This window comes from Daphnia carinata, chromosome 2, assembly GCF_022539665.2.
Source record: "Daphnia carinata strain CSIRO-1 chromosome 2, CSIRO_AGI_Dcar_HiC_V3, whole genome shotgun sequence".
Lineage (NCBI taxonomy): Eukaryota > Metazoa > Arthropoda > Branchiopoda > Diplostraca > Daphniidae > Daphnia > Daphnia carinata.
In genome coordinates, this window is record NC_081332.1 from 1,571,534 (window position 1) to 1,591,593 (window position 20,060).

The window sequence follows — 20,060 nt, forward strand, 5'->3', positions numbered from 1 at the left end:
GCAGAGTAGAAGTTTGATAACTACAGAAACTTTGCTCCTCATCGTTAGCTGTCAATGAGAAACTACAGTTTGGAAATTGCATGGACAGGTGTCTAACTTCGGAAATATCAAAGAGACCTGCGCAAAACAATTAGAAATGTATCGTAAGAGAACGAGTTTGGATTCTACGTCAATGTCTCTGGTATATAAAGACGAAATTCGATTGCAAAACCAGCGCACGATTCAACGACGAAAATGTTGTCCCTATTTAATGTTGTGCTAGCGTTGGTCCTTGTGATTCACGTTGTCCTTTCGCGAGATGATCAGCGAACGGTCCAAGTGATTTTAAAACTCTTGTCTGACACGAATTGCCATGCAACAATTGTCGTCTCTGATGAAAACCCCGGACACTACACCGAAGGATTGGTAAATACGTTTATCAACATGCAATCTAATCCTATTATTCTTCCGGAACTATCCGACCGGAATCAGAAGAGATATAGAGAGCCAACCTGTCAGAATGCTGTTCTCTTTGGTAATGAAATCGCAACGTTGACGTCCTTATATCGCGCAATGAAAAGCCAATTTAAAATCAACAATGCGTTGATCGTTGCCCGTTTTTATCCGGAAGACGCCATCCGACTATTGTTCGATATCCAGGAGGAGAACGTGTTCGTCTTACTGGAGAAAAATGGCAGAGATTTGGAACTCTATTCTTGGAAAGTCAATAACAAAACATCATTCGTGATTATTAGAAACCAATCGGACGTGACTCTAACAAGAGAACGGAATCATTCAACCAATCTATCGGGACGGCATCTAATGATTGGCACGCTGGCCTTTCCTCCGACCATTATCATCGACGCTGAACGAAGGATTACAGGGTTTGAACCTTCAATCATCGAAGCTCTGTCTTCTCACTTGAATTTCACCTACGAATTTATTCAAACATCACCGAACGAAATGTGGGGCGAAATACTCGGTACGGACGACAACCACACGGTCACTGGACTGCTGGGCATGCTTGTCCGCAAGGAGGTAGACATCGCAGCTGGTGGACTGTACATTTCCAGTCCACGTGTGCCTTACGTCGATTACACCGAGATCTACAATTGCGAGTACGAAAAATTTGTCGTTCTAGCTCCGCGACCTTACGGCAAATGGACGGCCCTTTTCTATTCGTTCACGTGGCAAACTTGGTTAGCCACCATCGTATCCGCTTTCGTCGTGATTGTAATGCTCCGTTTCGTCGCTGCTTGTTCGTCGCGTTATAGAGAATCTGTTAACAACGACGTGTTTGCTGATTTCCAGTATTGTTGTCTCTACGTCATCGGGAACTTGTCCAACGTGCAGGTCCAACCGCAAAACATCACGTCCGGCTCTAACCGGACATTTCTCATCGGTTGGCTGTTTGCCACGCTCATCCTGACCACTGGCTACCGTTCGGGACTGATATCTTACATGACTTTCCCTTTCACGCCACCTACAATCGATACACTTCAACAGCTGGTCGACAGTCCCTTACAGAAGATCGTTTTCGCCGGCTTCTTTAAGTCGATTCTCATGAATTCGTCCAACGAATTAGAGAAGAAAATTGGAGAACAATTAATTCCGCATTATAATTTAACTGGAATGTTTGTGGAGTTAGAAAAGGGTTCGTTTGCTATTGAATCCAGTTTGAATAATATTCTTTACATGACGGCTTTGATGTACCCGACGACCAGTGCCGGCCCACGGGTCCACCTCATCAAAGAGAATCTCCTGCCCGCCTGGGTAGCTTTTGGCTTGCAGAAGAATTCTCAATTGAAACCTTATTTCGATAAAGAGATCCGACGTTTGACTGAATCTGGTCTCGTTGAGCATCACATTACGACTTTCGCGAAGAAGTTGGTCAAGTGGAACCCTAAGAAAGCCAACGATCGCATCTCGTTCTCGCTGGACAGCTTGCAAGGGGCATTCTATTTGCTCGGTGTAGGTATCGTCGCTTCGATTGTTGTGTTTATAGTCGAAATAGGTTCAGCCTCGAGAGTTTTTAAGGTTGGTAAACAATAGGAAGTTGACGTTAGTTAATTTTAGAGACTTATCTAATAACCAATTCGTTTAATTGTTAGTTGTAGCTGAAAATTATACGTGATGTAGTAAGATGTTAACACAAATAAATCTGAAATGAATAATCATTTCTTGCATTTTTAAATTTTTTTGTTGGCTTAAAGTCGATTATCAGTGAACATAACGTGTATCACAATGCCCCGCAAATAACACATTGAAAAGTCATAAACACTTGAAAAGACGCAGTTTTTACACCACACTAGGTTGATTTAATACGATAAAAACTGCGAGCCTTACGGTTAAGACAGATGACACCGTGAAAGACAAAGACACATTGTTAGACAATGTATGTACTGTTTAGGTAAACAGGTAGGCCTACCTCTTTCATTGCGTTCAGCTGTGCAGGTTCCCAACAATCTGTTTCAGTATCTGGGTACGTCTACATCCAATGTTTTTCTTCCGAGTTGAAGCAGTTGGCGGAAATGTTCCTTTGCCAGGCTCTAAAGTTGCAAATACACAGGTTTTTATGCGGTTTTGTAACCGCCATTATTCACTAGGACCAACTACGCCACTTTGCGCACTAACCACATAAACGTTGGGTTGCATCTACTACGTTGACGATACGTCGAATCTGATGTCTCTGTTTGTTGAAACATTTTGCAACCCGAAACAGAAACATTTGTTATAGCACTGCCGCAGCTGCACACCATCCCCACCGGCGGCACAACTTAAAGTGATTCGTTTTCGTTTTTTTTTTCGGTAATCCTTTTTGCTGTTTCGGCATGTCCGAAAAAGGGGTTTCCCCTTGGGAATTGGGCCCAATGCATCAAGAGGATGGGGGATTAAAAAATCCATGATGGCCGCCGTTTGCCTTCTCCACCAATCACAGTGCTTCACCTCATCCTCTATACTTCTAAAGGCTACAGCGATGAGACTGAGCTCAAGGCAAGTTTGGCATTGGATTTTTGTTTTCATTTGACTGCAGAAAAATGTCAATTATATAAAAATTGAATTTTAAAAATGTTGTTTATTATCAATAGGTTTTTCGGTTGTTGTGTTTATAATCGAAATAGGCTCATCCTCGAGAGTTTTTAAGCAGAAAAAGTAATAGGTAAATGGTAGGAAGTTGAAGTTCATTTTAGAGGACTTGCTTGTTCGTTCTAGCTGAAAAATTATATGTGATGTAGTAGGATGTTAACACAAATAACTCAAATAAACGATCACTTCATGCATTTTTTAAATTCTTTTGTTGGATTTAAGAGAAAATAACACATGTACAAATTACCTGCCAAAATACTACCGCTTTAAAAAAATATAAGTTGAAAGACGGCAGTTTATGAAATGACGTACGCAAAGCTAAATAGTTTTCGGCTTACACAATGTAATCCTTATCACAACGATAGTAAAAACGCATACAAAGACGCAGTACACAGACAATTCCGGCACAAGTGTCAAATGCTCGTTTTACTTGGACGTGTGTTCATCTTGTGACATTGCAGCCTAATTTTCATATACATACAATTATTAAGTGTAGACACAAGTGGGAATGAAACCTGAGGACATCAGAACAGGCCGTCCATCGTCATGTTATCGCTTCAGTTTGTGGAAAAGAGTTTGGCTTAAAAGAACAAACATCAATCACGAACAATCAGTTTTATTGATCCTTTGTTGTGCCGTGCTGCTTATCTTTGCTTATAACACCTTAACTCCCTGGTCTCCTTTTGTCACAAGCGATGCATTAACAGGCTCTGCTTCTGATCGAGGATTTATGAACGGCTATGAATTTTCTTCAAATGGAGACAAAGCATTTTTTTGGGAAACTGGCGGCAGTGAAACACTCAACATCCGGCAAGCGTGTGCAGTGGAATCGCTAGCGTTGCATAACCCAAATATCACTGCTTATATGCTGTTTAGTCAAGGGCGAGTCAACAGCGACTCCATCACACTGCGGACGCTAACGGAAAACTATAGAAACATCCGACTTATCGGCATCAACATGGATCATTATTTAGCCGGTTCGCCATTGGAGCATTGGTACAAATTCACTGACTGGAGGAAAGGACCTTACAACATTTCTCACTTCAGTGACGGTCTTCGTTTCGCAACGCTGTCGAAATACGGTGGCTATTATTTCGATCTTGACATCATCCACGTACGGCCGGTGACCTACTATCGCAATTTCATTGCCACAGAAGATGGACTCTCGGCTTCGGCTGGTGCTATTCATGCGGATTATGGCCACCCCACTATGCAAATGGCCATCAATGATTTCTCTGTTAATTACAGGTATACGCAATGATGTGATTACGTTGTTTTGGTATTTAATAATTATTTTGGTGGGCTTTGTTAACAGACCTGATGTTTGGGCCCATAATGGACCTGCCTTGTTGGACAGAGTTTTGACTAAATGGTGCGGAGTAGATAGGCTTCCGGATGCGAATTACCTCAAATGCCGTGGGTTCAGTGTCCTACCGAAAGCATCATTCTATCCGGTACATTATCCAATGTGGCGAGAGTTTTTCGATCAACGAGGTCCAAACGATACGGTGAATCCTGATTGGCTGACAACAGAAGTGATTGGTGTTCATTTTTGGAACAAAATGAGCTATGAAGAGCCAGTGTTCCGAAATTCAACGCAATATTATACACAGCTAGCTCGTACCCATTGTCCTGCCACATTTTCCATTGCTCCTGATATCTTTTAGTATCGAAAAATAAAGGCCAGGAAGGGAGTTTAGATACGCAACACGTAGGTTTCCAGTGTATCGTGATGACGTCACGTAAAACTTCTTTCCCTGTCCATATTGACTTCAGTTAATACAATGCATTTTAACATTTGAGAATTAAATAGAATTCTTAAATACTTTGCAAAACAAGAAGGGATCAATTCAAACGCATTCGTTACAATAAGGATTAACTTTAAAAGTAGATTTTTAAATGGATAGGGAAATGAAATTCACTGGTAAACTCCGTCTGTCACTTGCGTTACAATTTGAATCATCGATACAATAATTTTATCTGAATTTGATTAAATTTTCTTAACTCGAACAAAACAATCGAAAGAATGTCGCCTTACTTTACACTTTGTCGTAAAATTGTAATTCGCTCAACTGAATTCAACATCTACTACAAACCAGATGCGATTCATGGCGCCATTTTCAAAATTGCTGAACTGGATAGTCACGGTGGACGAGTGGTCAGCAAGATCTACGCCACTCTAGATGTCGCCACAGAACTTTGCCAACGTCTCGACGACCTGGAACAATTGTATCAAGAGTTCCGCCCGTTGCCTCGCGATGCCCAGCTGAAATACGAGGAAATGGTGGAACAAGATTCGACCTACAAATTAAACCTAACCGTCAAACAGTACCGACAACACTTGCAGATTACGCAGACTAAACTGAGATTGACTCGAGGGCCGTGCGATAGCATCACCATTCCGGATATGGGTGACTTCCGCCGCGAACTGGCCCTGCAGGTCGATGAACTGTCGTCTCGTTATTTGCATACGATCGTCGAAACGGATGAATCAGGAGTTTCAAAGGTGATTCGCGGGGATCGAGTGGCTGTTGTTTATTGTTCCGTCCGTCCGTGGCCGTGGTCGCGTTCGTACCCAACAACTCAACTCGTCCACGACCCAGTTTTGGTTGGATTGATTCATCGTGAGCGTGACGTGAGCAGAATCCGCGAGTACTGTGAGAATAGCTACCCAGACTTGATGGTGGACACGTATGTCGACATGAATTACGAGCCCAGCGATTCGGCCGTCCTTTACGAGTACTTGAGAATCCGCTGGATCCGTCGCGGCCAACGATTTCGCGTCAACGAACGTCCTGGAACTATCGCTCTACCACACGAAGATCACTGGTACATCGCTTAAGTGTGGAAGTTGATGTTGACTTGCTACAATTGAATATTCTGATCAATAAAACATTCCGTTAAACTAATTAAATTTGTCGTGTTTATTTATTTTTGTGAAGTAGGTCTCGGAAAAGCCACAGGGAATGACGTGGAAGCACAGATAAATGGATTTAAAGTTACATGTAATCTTTATTACAAGAGCAATAAATTAACGACGACCAGGCCTCCATTAGTGAGATAACTTATCTCCGATATTGGTTATTTCAGATAAGGTCTTGCACATAACAGGCAATGGATGCATTTTGAGAAAAGCGTGTAAAGTTTTTGTGTTAGTTAGACGCATGTTCACTTTGTGACATTGGCATTTCCATTTATCCACTATTATTTTGTGTGAACTCGTAAACGCGAAATGAAATCTGAGGAAATTGACCATTCAAATCCCGTTCGGTTTTGCCATTCGTGGAAAGAAATCTGGTGGAACGTAGTGATAAACATAAAAAACCGACGTGTCTATTTGCTCATGTTTGGTTGTACGGGACTGCTTATGCTTTCTTATTTCGTCCTATATTCCGATGCAAATTATTCGAATTCTTGGTCTTCCCCATTTTATTTTGGCACAAACGATTCACAAACGGAATCTCTTGTTGATTCACGTCCTGAATTGGAAACTACTTATAGCTTTTCATCTGATGAAAACAAAGCTTTCTTCTTGGAAACTGCGGGCAATGAAACACTCAACATACGACAAGCGTGTGCAGTGGAATCGCTAGCGTTGCACAACCCAAGTGTCACTGCTTACGTGTTGTTTGGTCAGGAACGATTCAACAGCAGCTCCATCACATTAAAGACACTAACAGAAAACTATAAAAACATCCGAGTTATCGGTCTCAATATGGATAGTTATTTAGCCGGTTCGCCATTGGAACACTGGTACAAATTCACAGACTGGAGGAACGGACCTTATCACGTCGCTCATTTCAGTGATGGCCTTCGTTTGCTCACGTTGTCAAGATACGGTGGCTATTATTTCGATCTTGACATCATCCACGTACGGCCGGTGACCTACTATCGCAATTTCATTGGCACAGAAGATGGAGGCACTGCGTCAAATAGCGTAATCCATTCGGATTATGGCTACCCAGTCCTGCAAATGGCCATCAATGATTTCCCTGTTGATTACAGGTATGATGATGTGTACAATGATTTTTACTCTTTACTTTCTTTGGAATTCTAAACTGTTTTTGGGTGGCTTTGTGATAGAGCTGACGCTTGGACCCATAATGGACCTGCCTTGTTGAACAGAGTTTTGACTAAATGGTGCGGAGTAGACAGCCTTGCGGAAATGAATTACCTCAAATGCCGTGGGTTCAGTGTCCTACCGAACACATCATTCTATCCCGTACATTATAGCAATTGGCAAGAATTTTTCAAGCAAAGAGATTCAAACGATAAGATGAATCCTGATTGGCTGACGACCGAAGTGCTTGGTGTACATATCTGGAACAAGTTGAGCTACGGAGAGCCAGTGTTCCGAAATTCAACGCAGTATTATACACAGCTAGCTCGTATTCATTGTCCTGCCACATTTGCCATTGCTCCTGATGTCTTTTAGAACCGAATTTCCTTATGGAATAACAAAAAGTTTAAGTTTTTCTATTTACTTCAATTTTTGTCTTGAAATGTCTTTGGCATAAGCACCTGAAGACGTTCTCGTAATATAACTCGTGGAACTATAACTCGTTCGATTAACTACTTATTCACAAATAAATCAAACCCGTCACCTTTTCCTATCACCATTTTTTTTTAATTCGTCCCCGTCTATTAGAGAGGTGCCATTTTTGAAAAATCGATTCCAGGGATATTTATGCAAAGGACAGGCTTATTCAATAAACTGCAAAGATCCCGGTTCAAAATGCAGTTCCACATGTAAGCAAAGAAATCAAAGTCATCAAGAATAAATCGATTAGAATAATGAATAGTTAACATCAATTGCTTATGTTACAAAATGTGAATATACGTACTCGTCCGCAATACGGAACACTTTCGGTTGGATGGTGGTGATGGTACGGTCACTGTTATCGCAAATAATGCGGGCTAAGGAGATCCTTTGAATCTGCGTTAATTGGGCTATAAAAACGTGAAAGTAAGAGCAGTAATGTATTTTATTAGCTACCATAAACTTGTTTAAATGGAAACGTTAAGAATTTATGTTAATATTTGTTGTGTCGTACCTGAACGGAAGCCGGTAGGTTGATTAACGTTGTAGTTGTAGAAGAAACGATCTGTCCGTCTCAAGTTTAAGAATTGCAAGGCAAAAATGCCGGCAAATGTCGGGCCAAGCTCGGCATTGGGCAGAGGCTTTTCAGTGACTCCACCGACATACAGGTCTATATCGTGCACTGTTTCATAGACGGATCTCAGAGACGCAACGATCTGCAAATTAATATGCCATGAAAGATTGAAGAGTTTAGACTTGAAGGGAATTGTCTCACCTCAGCCGGAATGCGCGGAATCAAATGGTCAAAACTTGTTGGCTGAGTTTGCAACAGAAAATTGGATGCCAAATAATAGAGCATGGAAACGTATGGTGGTAAGCCGTGATCTCTTCCTCGTTGAATATTCAATGCAATTAAATCAAATCCAAGTCTCTGTTCTTTCGGCCTGCGCCAGTGCAAACATCAGAATGAAACAAAAACATTTGAAACACACATAGTTTAAACTACTTAAAGAGTTGACTTGTAATGTCGTCAGCAAAACAGTTATCAACTGCTTGTACGGGCACTTGAAGGAGTCCTCGCAACGCATCATCGAAGAAATTGACATTCGTTAAAAGTCGAGAGGGGTTCATGAAAGAATCTGATAGGAAGTAGCTGTCTTTGCTAACTCTTCCAGTTTTGTCGAATAGCCTGCAGCGAAAGATGAACTCTATTGTTGGGTAACAAATAAATTTGTATTGCTCACCTGATAAAGCTCCTCAACTGAGAGTGTCCCATGCGATAAGCGGCCGTAGAGAACTCGGTAAAAATGGCCGGATTTCCGCTATAATAACCATATTCAGATGACATCACCTGGGCCGCCAAATCGGGGCCTAATTTTGAGATGAAACAATTTGAATATTTAAACTTCAAAGAGCCGTTTGAAAATTACCAATCATGACGGGCAGATATTCGTTATAGATGATGTGTTGCATTTCGGCTATAACGATTCGGCGAGCGTGTTGATAATAGAAGTCATCGGTTTGATTCGGAACCAAAAGGTAAAGGCTATCTGCGACCCGGTTATGCTCACGAACCCACAACGTGTGCATAATGGTCAACAATGGCTGTTCGTTCACCCTATGATCACCTGCATCGAAAGCATTGGCAGATACTAAAGGCAACATTTGGCGATTGCTGCTGATGGACGTCTTCAGTTTCCCTCTGCCCGACGTTGTGTTCCGCAAGGAGGCCGCTTTCTGCGCAGTGCTTCCGTACACGTTAGACCCGTCGATCCAGTGCGTCAAAGCGTTAATCTATAGCTCCTTAGAATTTAAAGTTTATCCTTTTTTAGAAGCATCAAATGCTTACTTGTGATCGCGTACGAGGGGCGGTACCATCCAAATTGTTTCCATACGTTGAGCGGATAAAATTCATGCAAGTTTGCTGGCCGATAGCGGATGGATTGTAAGTTGAGTCATTACTAGGAATGGCGATTGGAAGGCATTCCGGATGAGGAGCATTCAGCACAGTGGTACCCGTTATGTTAGTCGAGCAGCAGGCAAATTCAATTCCATCACCTAGTTTCCCCCCCCATAATGAAAACTAACGTTTATTATGGAATAAATAAATGTGTTTTTTAATTGAGAACATACCGTTCGTGAATGTGGGGGTAGAAGTTAAATCATGATCGACGAATTGACCCCATTGCATTGTCAACAGAGTAACGGCCGGATTTGGAACACTGTCGTTTGAGACAACAGTAGCAGAAACGAGACGAGCACTTGGCAATGGACTTTTCGTTAATTTGCTCTTTCGAATTGCTCCAACACCTGATTTTCCCAATTTCTGTTAATTTTGAGTTTTTAATTGTATCATATTGATCTCACCGTCATCGTAGCCTTCATTTGAATTGCCGATCAATCGAGAAAAGACGGTACCCGATTTGCCGTACAATGGAATGTCGATATTGTTGCAAGTTCCATCGATATTACGGAATTTGGAACTGAAATCGCAAGCCTGTCTGTCACTCGCCCTGTTTGGCAACCGCCCAAGATCTCCTATCTTCTCAACCGGAATTCTCAACCTTTAATAATTGAAATTATTATCACGTTGAACGGCTTGTTAATTTAACTATACTCACTTTTCACTTAGGTACTTGCGTGCCACTAAATAGACAGCAGCTTCTTTTGATTCTGTCATGGCTGCTGGATTGTGTCGTTTCGTCGTGTACCGTCGCGATCCTGCCGCTCTAGTGCTACCCTCATTTAGATCTTTGTTATTGTTCTCTTCTGCAATTTGAGCTTCCAGATGTTCCCATTTTTCGACATACTCTCGGCCGACGCGAAGAGCATCTTGCAGGTCTTCTTCGTGGATGTGTACCTGATCCAGTTTTGGTGCTTCAGATTCGAACCGTTTGACGAGCTTGGGGAAAAAATTATCTGGTACAAAAACGATGTTTATTACATTAATCATTGTGACATTTAATGATGTTGTACCGTCGACTGAGAAAGCGTCCAAGTTTTGCAGCTACATTGATAAAAATCAATCGTTAAATGGTTTTTAACATTTTGAGGAAGACAAAACTTATAGGCATAATCAAATTGTAGATGCAAATGCGAAATTTCTTACAAGGATGCATAATAACCCGAGAAGGAACGCAGTGAAGTGGGTAGCCATTTTTCCTTAAAAACGTTTATTTTTTGTAATATTGCACGTAAGGCGGAGATCCTCGATGTGAGGTGAGCGAACATTTCACGTTCCACTTTTATACACCGTACCAATCGCAGCACCCAAACCACCCAACATTAGCCACAAAAATATTAGACATTCAATAGCATTGAAATTTCTTTTTAAACAAACAGAAAAACATGTACCTGTTTTCATTGCGTTCAGCTATGCAGGTTCCCAACAATCTGTTTCAATATTTGGGTACGTCTTACATTCAATTTTTTTCTTCCGACTTGAAGCAGTTGGCGGAAATGTTCCTTTGCCAAGCTCTAAAGTTGCAAATACACAGGTTTTTATGCGGTTCTGTAACCGCCATTATTCACTAGGACCAACTACGCAACTTTGCACACTAACCACAAAGACGTTGGGTTGCATCTGCCTACGTTGACGATACGTCGAATCTAATGTCTCTGTTCGTTGAAACATTTTGCAGCTCTAAACAGAAACATTTGTTACAGTACTGCAGCAGCTGTAATAGCGTACCATCTCCATTGGCGGCACGACTTCAAGTGATTCGTTTTTTTTCGGTAATCATTTTTGCTGTTTCGGCATGTCCGAAAAAGGGTTTTCCCCTAGGGAATTGGGCCCAACGCATCAAGAGGATGGGGGATTAAAAAATCCATGATGGCCGCCGTTTGCCTTCTCCACCAATCACATTGCTTCACCCCATCCTCTATACTTCTAAAGGCTACAGCACTGAGATTGAGCTCAAGGCAAGTTCAGCATTTGATTTTTGTTTTCATTTGACTGCAGAAAAATGTTAGCTATACAAAATTGAATTTTTAAAATGTTATTTATTATCAAAATTCAAGAACGGAAGCAATCCCACAAAATAATGACCATTCATCTTTCAAATATCTTTTTTTTTTAAGCTACACTGTACAGTCCCTATTGTTCCTGTAGCTGAGTGATGGCAATGAGGGGAAATGCTGGCATAAACACGTATCATAAAGCTATTAATTTTACCAACTATAAAAATCGTTGAACTTTGTGCGAAAAGATGCCAATAGTTAAGGATTACAACAAATACTTCACGCAAATTTATTTGAATAACTGATATACGTGTGAAATCGACGTCGATATCTGCCATGAGTCGCCACTCGTCCACGTTAATCTATTCAAGTCTCACATAAAATTTAAACTGATATCATTTAAAAACGATGTTTACAGTGAACCATAGCAATCAAAGTCCCGTTTATTTCAAGGATTTACAGGGTCAAGTGGACGAAGTGATGGACGTGATGAGAAGTACCACCGAAGCCGTCCTAAATCGTGGTGACCGCCTCAACGAATTATCGGCCCGTGCAGAGGCACTGGAACACCAGGCAAATGTTTCTCTGAGGAGGGCCACCAACATCCGGGAAAAGGTACAGAAAAATCACCGAAAGTGGACGTGGATTTTGGGCGGCATAGCTGTCATTACACTCGCCATTGTGAATACAATTTTGTTTTCGTGATTGATAGAAGAATGAAACGAAATACTCTCAGGATTACGCAATAAAAGCTGATAATCAAATTTATGTTTCTTTTCACTTATTTTTCATTAAATTAAATTTAGACAGACTCTATGGACACTTTAAACACATTCTAGCTTGAAACATGTAACTATAACTGGAACAAGAGTGATAGAGCCAACTTTGCATTAAGAATTTGGCTAGATTAGGTAGAAGCATTTCAATTAATGATAAGGCATACCACTCAGTTGATATGGTGTTCCTGGAATAGAGCTATTCAGCTATACGAGGTTGCTATCTCCATTGCAACACAGATACACAAAAACATGAACAACAAAATCCAATGGCGGTTAGCGCTTTGTGGATACGTACAGTACAACGGCTGGCGGATATCAATCGTCAGTTCAAAATAGAGGACTTATGACGTCGCCAAAGTGGAACAAAAATGAGAATTCTGATTGAACACGAGTAAATCTTCTAAAAGAATGCGAAAGTGTTTCACTACTCAAGCAAAAAAAGAATAATAATTTAGGTTGTTAGTACAGGAAATAGAACTGCAAGTGACAGTACAAGGCCCCGACAGCGCAGAAATAGTTAGCTAATGATAACGATTTAAGCAGAAATCATTAAAAACGTGGTCAGAGTTGCTGCCAATTGTTGTTACCTTTCAATTGAAAAGGAAAGAATAACTATTAGGACACACCTTCGTAACAAGAACATGCCGGAAGCACATGATGTATCTTTTACGTTTGCAAAAAAATATATGAGCAGTTTAAACCAGTTTGTATACGTTGTTTATAAAAAAAAAAGAAAAAAGAAAATTGTTTTCTTTCGCATAATAAAGAGCGTGTATGATTTCTTCTTTTTACAGGACGTATACATGCTACAGTAATCTGTTCCCCCTTTATTATATATGTTGATGTAATTGTACACAAAGACTGAAGACAATGCCCTAACAAATGATAAAACCCACCATCATAGAAAATTGCGTAATAGAATCTCAGAACGAATAAGAAAATACAATAAAGAGAGTTAATCGGGATGATGCATTAATGGCAAAAATTCAAACGGGTTTCAGTTGGCCAATGACAAACTACGGGTTGCACCTGTTGATTGGTTGTTAGATCTTCTACCACAATCGCAACGACAAGTTCCTTCGAAACGACAGTTGCAAGGTACCCCACGTAACGATAAACGACAAGAGGCTGCCTCTGCACTCTGCACACCTTTCTTCGTTAACGCAGGCGTCCGTCCTTTAGCAGAGAACGTGAATTTAGTTAATTTCCTGCTCGTAACGATTCTTCGTTTGTTTGGTGTCAAGTTAGTCACCAGGTTATCTTGCATCTCTATAGGAACAGGCAGAGTAGATATTTCAAGCTGCACTTCGTTCGTGACAGGTGATGGATTGTCAGTCACGGTTGTAAGCAAAGCTTGGGTTACATCTTCACCTGAAGTTTCATCAGGTATTGTGGTAGTCTCTATTACCAGCGTTGTAGTTTCAACTGGAACAACTTGTTCTGTCGTTAGGAGGGTCTCTTCTTCAAGACTGGTGGTTTGTTCTATAATTTCAGTTGTCTGTTCTGGAACTTCAGTGGCTTCCTCCGCTGCTCTGGCAGCCTCTTCCGCCTTTCTGGCCTCCTCCTCCGCTGCTCTGGCTGCCTCCTCCGCCGCTTTGGCAGCTTCCTTTTCACGAATAGCTTTAGGTTTCCATGGTTGCCTCTGTTGTTGGTAAACAAGTTGTGGATGAATAATGCAAGGTCAAATTTAAGAAATATCAATAGATTGTTCAGGTTGCGGTATACCTTAATTGTTGTTAGCTGAGGGGATGGCACGGCCTCTAATAGCGTCAAGCTGATGACGAAGAAAAGAACACAAATCTGTGCAATGGAAAAATAAGAATGAATCCGAATTAAGTTGATATAGTTAAACAAAAGGTGGAATGTAAAAAAAATACGAATAATTCAAATTCAAAGTTCACCGAAAAGCGCATTGTGTTGCACGATTTTCTTTTGTTTTTGTTTCACGGTTTAGACACAAGTGACACTGTTAACAGGGATGTCAAGTACTCTGGTATTTATATAGTTTTGGACAAAGATTGACCTCGATAGAACCTGTTCCAGCATTCAAGTAGAGCTGAAAACCAGTCACGTGACTTTTAGATCAGCAAAGTCATAAGTTCTTGTCAATCTGTGCAATGATGTCCTTCAATAAAACGGATGAAAATAAAACAACAACTTTATTATTCGCATTTTTACTTTTATGAAGAGTACATCGTCAATAATAACGAATTCGAATATGTCATTATTTCCTCCTAATGGTTATGTAAAACATGCCGAAAGGTGCCTTTGTCCAACTGCTACCGAACATTGTTTGTCCTTCCTTTACTGAGTTTGTGATTAATTAAAATAAACAGATTATGTAGATTTAGTGGGTTAATCCAATTCTATTGAACGTAGTATTCGCATGTAAAGAATAAGTTCATGCAATCTTTGTCTTTTCATATCAGATTAATGCAAAACGCATTTTGTCAATTTACAAAACTCAAAATCTAGCCCAATATTCAAATAAATACATTAGGGATTTTCTAGCATTGATAACATGGAAAGGAAGGCGGTGCGAACTTCCTATGTCACGTACTTCTCCAGCAAAATGATAAGCTCCCATCTGTTACGATTGCGGAAGCACAAAGAGATGGCAAGTAAATGGCACTCTGCGACCAATCAAAAATCAAAGCTTCGGGAACTGCTTGTTTTTCTTTGCGGAACTGATGATTGAATTCATTAACCTTGATTTTATTTTACACATACAAACATTTAGGGGATCTCCCTCAGTATTATAGTCATATACCAAACCCCACTGAATCTGCTGTTCGAGGCGATTCGAGGTGAACCGCACAAACAGCTAAATGTCTTCACAAGGACGTGCCAAGTTGGGGTTCTGTATCAACAGGTAAAAAGACGGCCTCTTTTTTACCCTTTTTTGGGGGAAGAGAGATCCTGTATTGATTTGGCCGTGCCCTTGTCGTTTTGGATTGAGAGGTGGACTTTGTGTTAGGGGATTATTAGCCTTTGAAGCTGTGCTTGCTTACCTGTATAGTTAACAGTCACGTCGTCACAACAGGTAGTGGTGTTTAACCGTAAGGTGATACGACGTCCAAGTACGGCGGTTAATTTTTTGCAATCCTCAAAATGTGCGCGTTATCAGCTGTTTTTTTTAGAAAGATTTAAAAGTTTATTGCTTTAGCTATCTCAAGGTAATAGCATTGAATAATGATTTTGTTATGAAGGTAATGAAGACAAGTTTCAGAATTATATTGGGCGTTTATTTAAATGAGTTGGCAGCTTCATGTAGAACATGTGCAGCCTAATGAAAGTAGGGAATACTGGTGGAGTATGGGAGCTCAAACTGTGTATCCTTTATCTTACCCCTTCCCTTGAAAAGGTGTAGAGACGAAACAAAGGAAAGTTTCAAGTTTCCATTCCCTTGCCTCATTTCAATGTTCTATACTAAAAGAACAGGGTACAGGAAAAGTTGCAGGGGCTCATTTTAATATTTATGCAAATATGCAGAACACAGCCAAAACTTTTTCTTTTTTGTTTTCTGTTTGAAAAAACAAAAGCTACTGTATCGCTCAACTGGGCTTTGAAAAGTAGGAGGTAGGGTATTATACCTGCAGATTTCCCGTTGACGTCACACGTTTAAGGACAGGGTAAGAAAATAATTCCTTTGGCAAGTCGTTACGTGTTGTTCTTACCACGTACGCCTCATAGAATTTATTTAAAAGAGAATCTCTTAATATGGAATTAACTTTTATCAACCACAAATTCGATTTGAATTACGATATACGTTAAATCGATTTTTCATTTTTTTTAACATGTTGCTAAAGGCATTCCGATTTGGAATCAGTGTAGCCCAATAAAAACTCATTTGTTCTATTATGTTCTATTATCATTTGATAGGCTTTCCTTTCATCTTGTTTAGTACAAACAGCTGATAAAGCAAAACTAATATGTTTATGCAACGTTCATACTACAATCGGGAAATTGACGGTACCGCCGGCGCCGTTCTGCCCTTTCAGCTGGAGCATTCCACTGTCTTGCGTTGTTTGATTATCGCAACAGGTGGAACCTGTCGTGCCACCGTTATAAGACCAAGACCAAACGCCCTACAAGAACAACATTAATCAACAACATAATGTTAGAACAGTAAGCCCATACCTGATAGCCATTATCATAGCTGTACTGGAAAAGAGTTGGGCTGGTTTCGGGACCGCCACAAACTGTGGCAAATTCACCAATCACCAAAGGTTTGTCCAGTCCGTAAGATGCGGCTGTAACCTTAAAATACAATAAACTCATAACGTGCTATAATGGACGTGCATGTTTCAGAGGTACTTTGAATGGTTCGCTGGGGTCCCATTGTCCGGTGTACGTGTAAGTGTGAAATTGGTAGAAATCTAATGTACCCAAACTTCTACCACCTGCAGCTAGGAGACATTTGTCTGTGTAATAATTTCCTGTTGGAATGGCATAAATAATAAAAGCATTTTTGGAATAACAGTTTAATTAACGTATACTCGATTGTTCGTAAGCGTCAGACTGGGCGTGTTCCGACCAAGATCCGAGGGTAACGAGCGATGCAGGATTAGTTTCCTTAATGGCGTGCGTTTGCCAGTTGACAAACTTCAAGTTACTAATTAAATTGAAAAGTTAATTTATTTTCTTTTAATTGATTATAAATGTACTTTTCCATAGGGATGGTAAGGCCTGTCCAACTAGCGTCCGTATTCGCAAGCGGAGTCGTATCGAAACATGGATTGTCATTGACTTGATTAAGCAAAATGGCACCTTCCGGCTCGTTCATGATTTCCCAAGCAGCGAGTGCAGGATGATCACCCAAAGCTGCAACCATTGGCTATTGAAAATAATTATTGACGTGAATATTTAAATGTTTTTTTTTTTCAGGATCACCTTGAGAGCGTTATCGATGTAACTCTGTAGTTTGGCATCGTCGTAAAACAAGTTGATTGTATTCTGATTTTCCAGAACTGCGCCATTCCACAAAACGAAGATGACGAGGATATTTTGAGTTTGTGCAAAATCCAAGAAGGATCGCATATCGTCGATGATAGTGCCCGTACTGTCGGGACTGATCACGTACCCATTGCTGTCGTAAGTTGGAGTGTTTTGTCCTTCTACGTGCACCCATTGTCCTTTTTCGTTTCCCACATTAGCATCATAAAGGATTTAATAGTTTTTTATAAATTATTTACGAATTGAATTTCCTCCACTATTGGCGATCATGGTGAGCCAAGTCTCTAACGTCGCCTTTGAATTGGATTGATAGGCACCGTTTCCAAAGTCGTAGCCGTACGAATTCCAAGCGATGTTGGCTCCAGACAAGAATACTTTCTGACCATTGTAGAGGAAATCACGGCCGCTTGTCGTTAACCGACCGGAGCCCAACGTCACGCAAATACTCAGGAATAAGACGAGCAGCATTTTTTAATTTTTTTTTACGAAATAGCGTAATACAACAAAGCAGGGAATCTGAATTTTAGAAACTGCTTTGACACTGTGCGATACTCAACAACAACAACTTTGTTATCTTGTTATTTAGAATCACGGGAGAAATCCCGTGAATGAAACCAACGTGAACAGTTGATGGGCACTGAATGATGGGGTGCGGGAAAAAAAGGTTCAATGCGTGATACTGTTTACCATGTAAACATTACCCAAAGCCATAAACAAAAATACATTATCGATATTGACTTACTATTTTGGAATCGCTGGAATACCCTTCAACGTGAACCCGGCACGTGAACAACTGGTGGACAACTAATGTCCGTTCCCTACGTGAAATTGTTTGATTTCCATAGATAGGACCTGATAAAACCACGCTTTTTGAAAACAGACATGTTACTTTGGAATCTCCGTTGACAGTTTTCTTTGATTTTCATTACGTCATTAAGCTCATTGATTTTCGCCTACCACATAGTATAATTATTCATTATTAACTAGACTAAAATAAATATCAATAAGCAAAGTCAATGATCGTGATGTATATATTTTTTATTGTATTGTTTTTCGAATTCAATTGTTTTCAACAAATCTAATTCATACAACAATAAATGTTTAGAGGACTCTCTACAAAGGAAAAGTGACGGCACCAGCGTTTCCATTTTGATCCTTAATTCTGGCCATGCCGAAATTTTGTGCTTCCTGCGAGTCGGTGCAGTCCCCTTGTTCCAAATAATGCCAAGACCAAGCGCCCTGAAATCCGACCATAAAAACTATTAACAATTTTAAAAAATTGCATCTTCTTGTTGTTCACCTGATAGCCATTATCGTAGACGTATTGAAACATGTTCCCGATATCATTTCTCTCAGAGCAAACTGATGCGAATTCACCGACCACCAAAGGCTTGTCCAGTCCGTACGAAGAGCCCGTCACCTTTACAAGACATTTAATTGATCAAAGACTCAGTAGAAAACGCCATTAAAAAATCGTACCTTGAATGGGGCATCGGGATTCCAGTTTTGGTTACCTGTGGCGTCTTTATTCGAATAGGTGTGCATCTGATAGAAATCCAATTTTCCCGAATTTCTATTGCCAGCGCCGGTCAAACACGAATCCTTATAATAGTTTCCTTATGAAGAAAATAGAAAGGTTATTATGCAAATCATTTTTTCAACGTAAAATTCGTGTAATATACTTGACTGGGCTTTGCTGTCCGTCTGGGCATGTTCCGACCAAGAACCAACAGTCACTAAACAAGCGCTGTTCACCTGTTTAACCGCATCCGCTTGCCAGTTGACGAACTTCAAAATGCTAAAATCAAACGATTCAATAGAAACGTTCATTACAATAAGAAAAATAATAAATTGTGTACTCACTTTTGCATGGGGATATTCGTATAGGCAAAGCCAGCACCTGTATCTTTCAACGGAGTTGTATCAAAACACGCATTGCTGTTGTACTGGTTATTCAATACCAATCCCTCAGGTTCGTTCATGATCTCCCAAGCAGCAAGAGCGGGATGATTGCCCAATGCGCTTACCATAGGCTAACAAATTAAGGTACCAATATTGTTCAAATTAAAAGCCAATCAAGAGGTGCGTGTACCTTTAAAGCGTTGTCAATGTAGGTCTGCAATTTAGAGTCATCGTAAAGCAAATTCAAAGCGTTATCTTTAGGTCTGACAGCTCCGTTCCATAACACGAAAACGACCATAAGATTCTTACTCTGCGCAAAATCCAAGAAAGAGCGCATATCGCTGATCATAGTTCCTGTATTGTCGGGACCTGTGACGTAACCATTGCTGTCGAACGCGGGTGTGTTAGCACCATCCACATGCAACCACATTCCTTGAAAAATATTTAAAAAACATTTGATTTTTCCATTTTATAATGAACTTTGTTTAGAAAGGTAATGTGATTTCTTACGGACTGAATTGCCACCGTTGGCGTCGATCTTAGTGAGCCATGACTCGAGGGTAGCTTTAGAATTTGCGGCATACTGACCGTTACCAAAATCGTAACCGTACGAGTTCCATGCGATGTTGACACCTGACAAGAAAACCTTTTGGCCGTTGTAGTAAAAATCGCGGCCACTGACCGTCAGACGGCCGGCGCTCAGCGATACCCAACAGCAGAGCAATAAAGTAGCGAGTTTGAACATGACGTAAATTCCTAACCTTTTATTTTTAGGCCACTGAATATAAAGCACGTCGAACGAAAAATGATTGGGAATATATTAAAATTCAGGAGTATTTATACAAGTCCCTGACGGC

The 20,060-nt window shown here is 40.5% G+C and overlaps 7 protein-coding genes across 7 annotated transcripts; 3 read left to right on the forward strand and 4 right to left on the reverse strand.

Moving 5' to 3' along the window:
- Nucleotides 1-234: 234 nt before the first annotated feature.
- LOC132087761 (uncharacterized) lies at nt 235-2,031 on the forward strand. Its single transcript, XM_059494121.1, has one exon. It carries the CDS (start codon nt 235-237, stop codon nt 2,029-2,031), a length of 1,797 nt encoding a protein of 598 aa, XP_059350104.1.
- A 1,765-nt stretch (nt 2,032-3,796) lies between these two features.
- On the forward strand, nt 3,797-4,760 carry LOC130686153 (lactosylceramide 4-alpha-galactosyltransferase-like). Its single transcript, XM_057509444.2, has 2 exons — nt 3,797-4,314; nt 4,382-4,760. The coding sequence occupies exons 1-2, from the start codon at nt 3,797-3,799 to the stop codon at nt 4,731-4,733; spliced, it is 870 nt and encodes a 289-aa protein (XP_057365427.1). The 3' UTR covers nt 4,734-4,760.
- Nucleotides 4,761-6,232: 1,472 nt separating this feature from the next.
- On the forward strand, nt 6,233-7,508 carry LOC130686041 (lactosylceramide 4-alpha-galactosyltransferase-like). Its single transcript, XM_057509335.2, has 2 exons — nt 6,233-7,071; nt 7,150-7,508. Exons 1-2 carry the CDS (start codon nt 6,299-6,301, stop codon nt 7,499-7,501), a joined length of 1,125 nt encoding a protein of 374 aa, XP_057365318.1. The 5' UTR covers nt 6,233-6,298; the 3' UTR covers nt 7,502-7,508.
- Nucleotides 7,509-7,867: 359 nt separating this feature from the next.
- Nucleotides 7,868-10,778, reverse strand: LOC130686033 (chorion peroxidase-like). Its single transcript, XM_057509328.2, has 12 exons — nt 10,716-10,778; nt 10,583-10,613; nt 10,228-10,525; nt 9,974-10,170; nt 9,740-9,916; nt 9,456-9,664; nt 9,037-9,400; nt 8,851-8,977; nt 8,613-8,795; nt 8,382-8,550; nt 8,121-8,322; nt 7,868-8,016 (listed from the first exon to the last, which is right to left on the reverse strand). Exons 1-12 carry the CDS (start codon nt 10,761-10,763, stop codon nt 7,883-7,885), a joined length of 2,139 nt encoding a protein of 712 aa, XP_057365311.2. The 5' UTR covers nt 10,764-10,778; the 3' UTR covers nt 7,868-7,882.
- A 2,395-nt stretch (nt 10,779-13,173) lies between these two features.
- On the reverse strand, nt 13,174-14,306 carry LOC130686042 (uncharacterized). Its single transcript, XM_057509336.2, has 3 exons — nt 14,247-14,306; nt 14,071-14,145; nt 13,174-13,987 (listed from the first exon to the last, which is right to left on the reverse strand). Exons 1-3 carry the CDS (start codon nt 14,256-14,258, stop codon nt 13,343-13,345), a joined length of 732 nt encoding a protein of 243 aa, XP_057365319.1. The 5' UTR covers nt 14,259-14,306; the 3' UTR covers nt 13,174-13,342.
- Nucleotides 14,307-16,194: 1,888 nt separating this feature from the next.
- Nucleotides 16,195-17,784, reverse strand: LOC130686039 (mannan endo-1,4-beta-mannosidase-like). Its single transcript, XM_057509332.1, has 7 exons — nt 17,541-17,784; nt 17,239-17,480; nt 17,013-17,182; nt 16,845-16,960; nt 16,663-16,784; nt 16,486-16,605; nt 16,195-16,433 (listed from the first exon to the last, which is right to left on the reverse strand). Exons 1-7 carry the CDS (start codon nt 17,767-17,769, stop codon nt 16,293-16,295), a joined length of 1,140 nt encoding a protein of 379 aa, XP_057365315.1. The 5' UTR covers nt 17,770-17,784; the 3' UTR covers nt 16,195-16,292.
- Nucleotides 17,785-18,321: 537 nt separating this feature from the next.
- Nucleotides 18,322-19,995, reverse strand: LOC130686038 (mannan endo-1,4-beta-mannosidase-like). Its single transcript, XM_057509331.2, has 7 exons — nt 19,714-19,995; nt 19,394-19,635; nt 19,165-19,334; nt 18,984-19,099; nt 18,781-18,917; nt 18,602-18,721; nt 18,322-18,540 (listed from the first exon to the last, which is right to left on the reverse strand). Exons 1-7 carry the CDS (start codon nt 19,946-19,948, stop codon nt 18,415-18,417), a joined length of 1,146 nt encoding a protein of 381 aa, XP_057365314.1. The 5' UTR covers nt 19,949-19,995; the 3' UTR covers nt 18,322-18,414.
- Between the last annotated feature and the right edge of the window lie 65 nt (nt 19,996-20,060).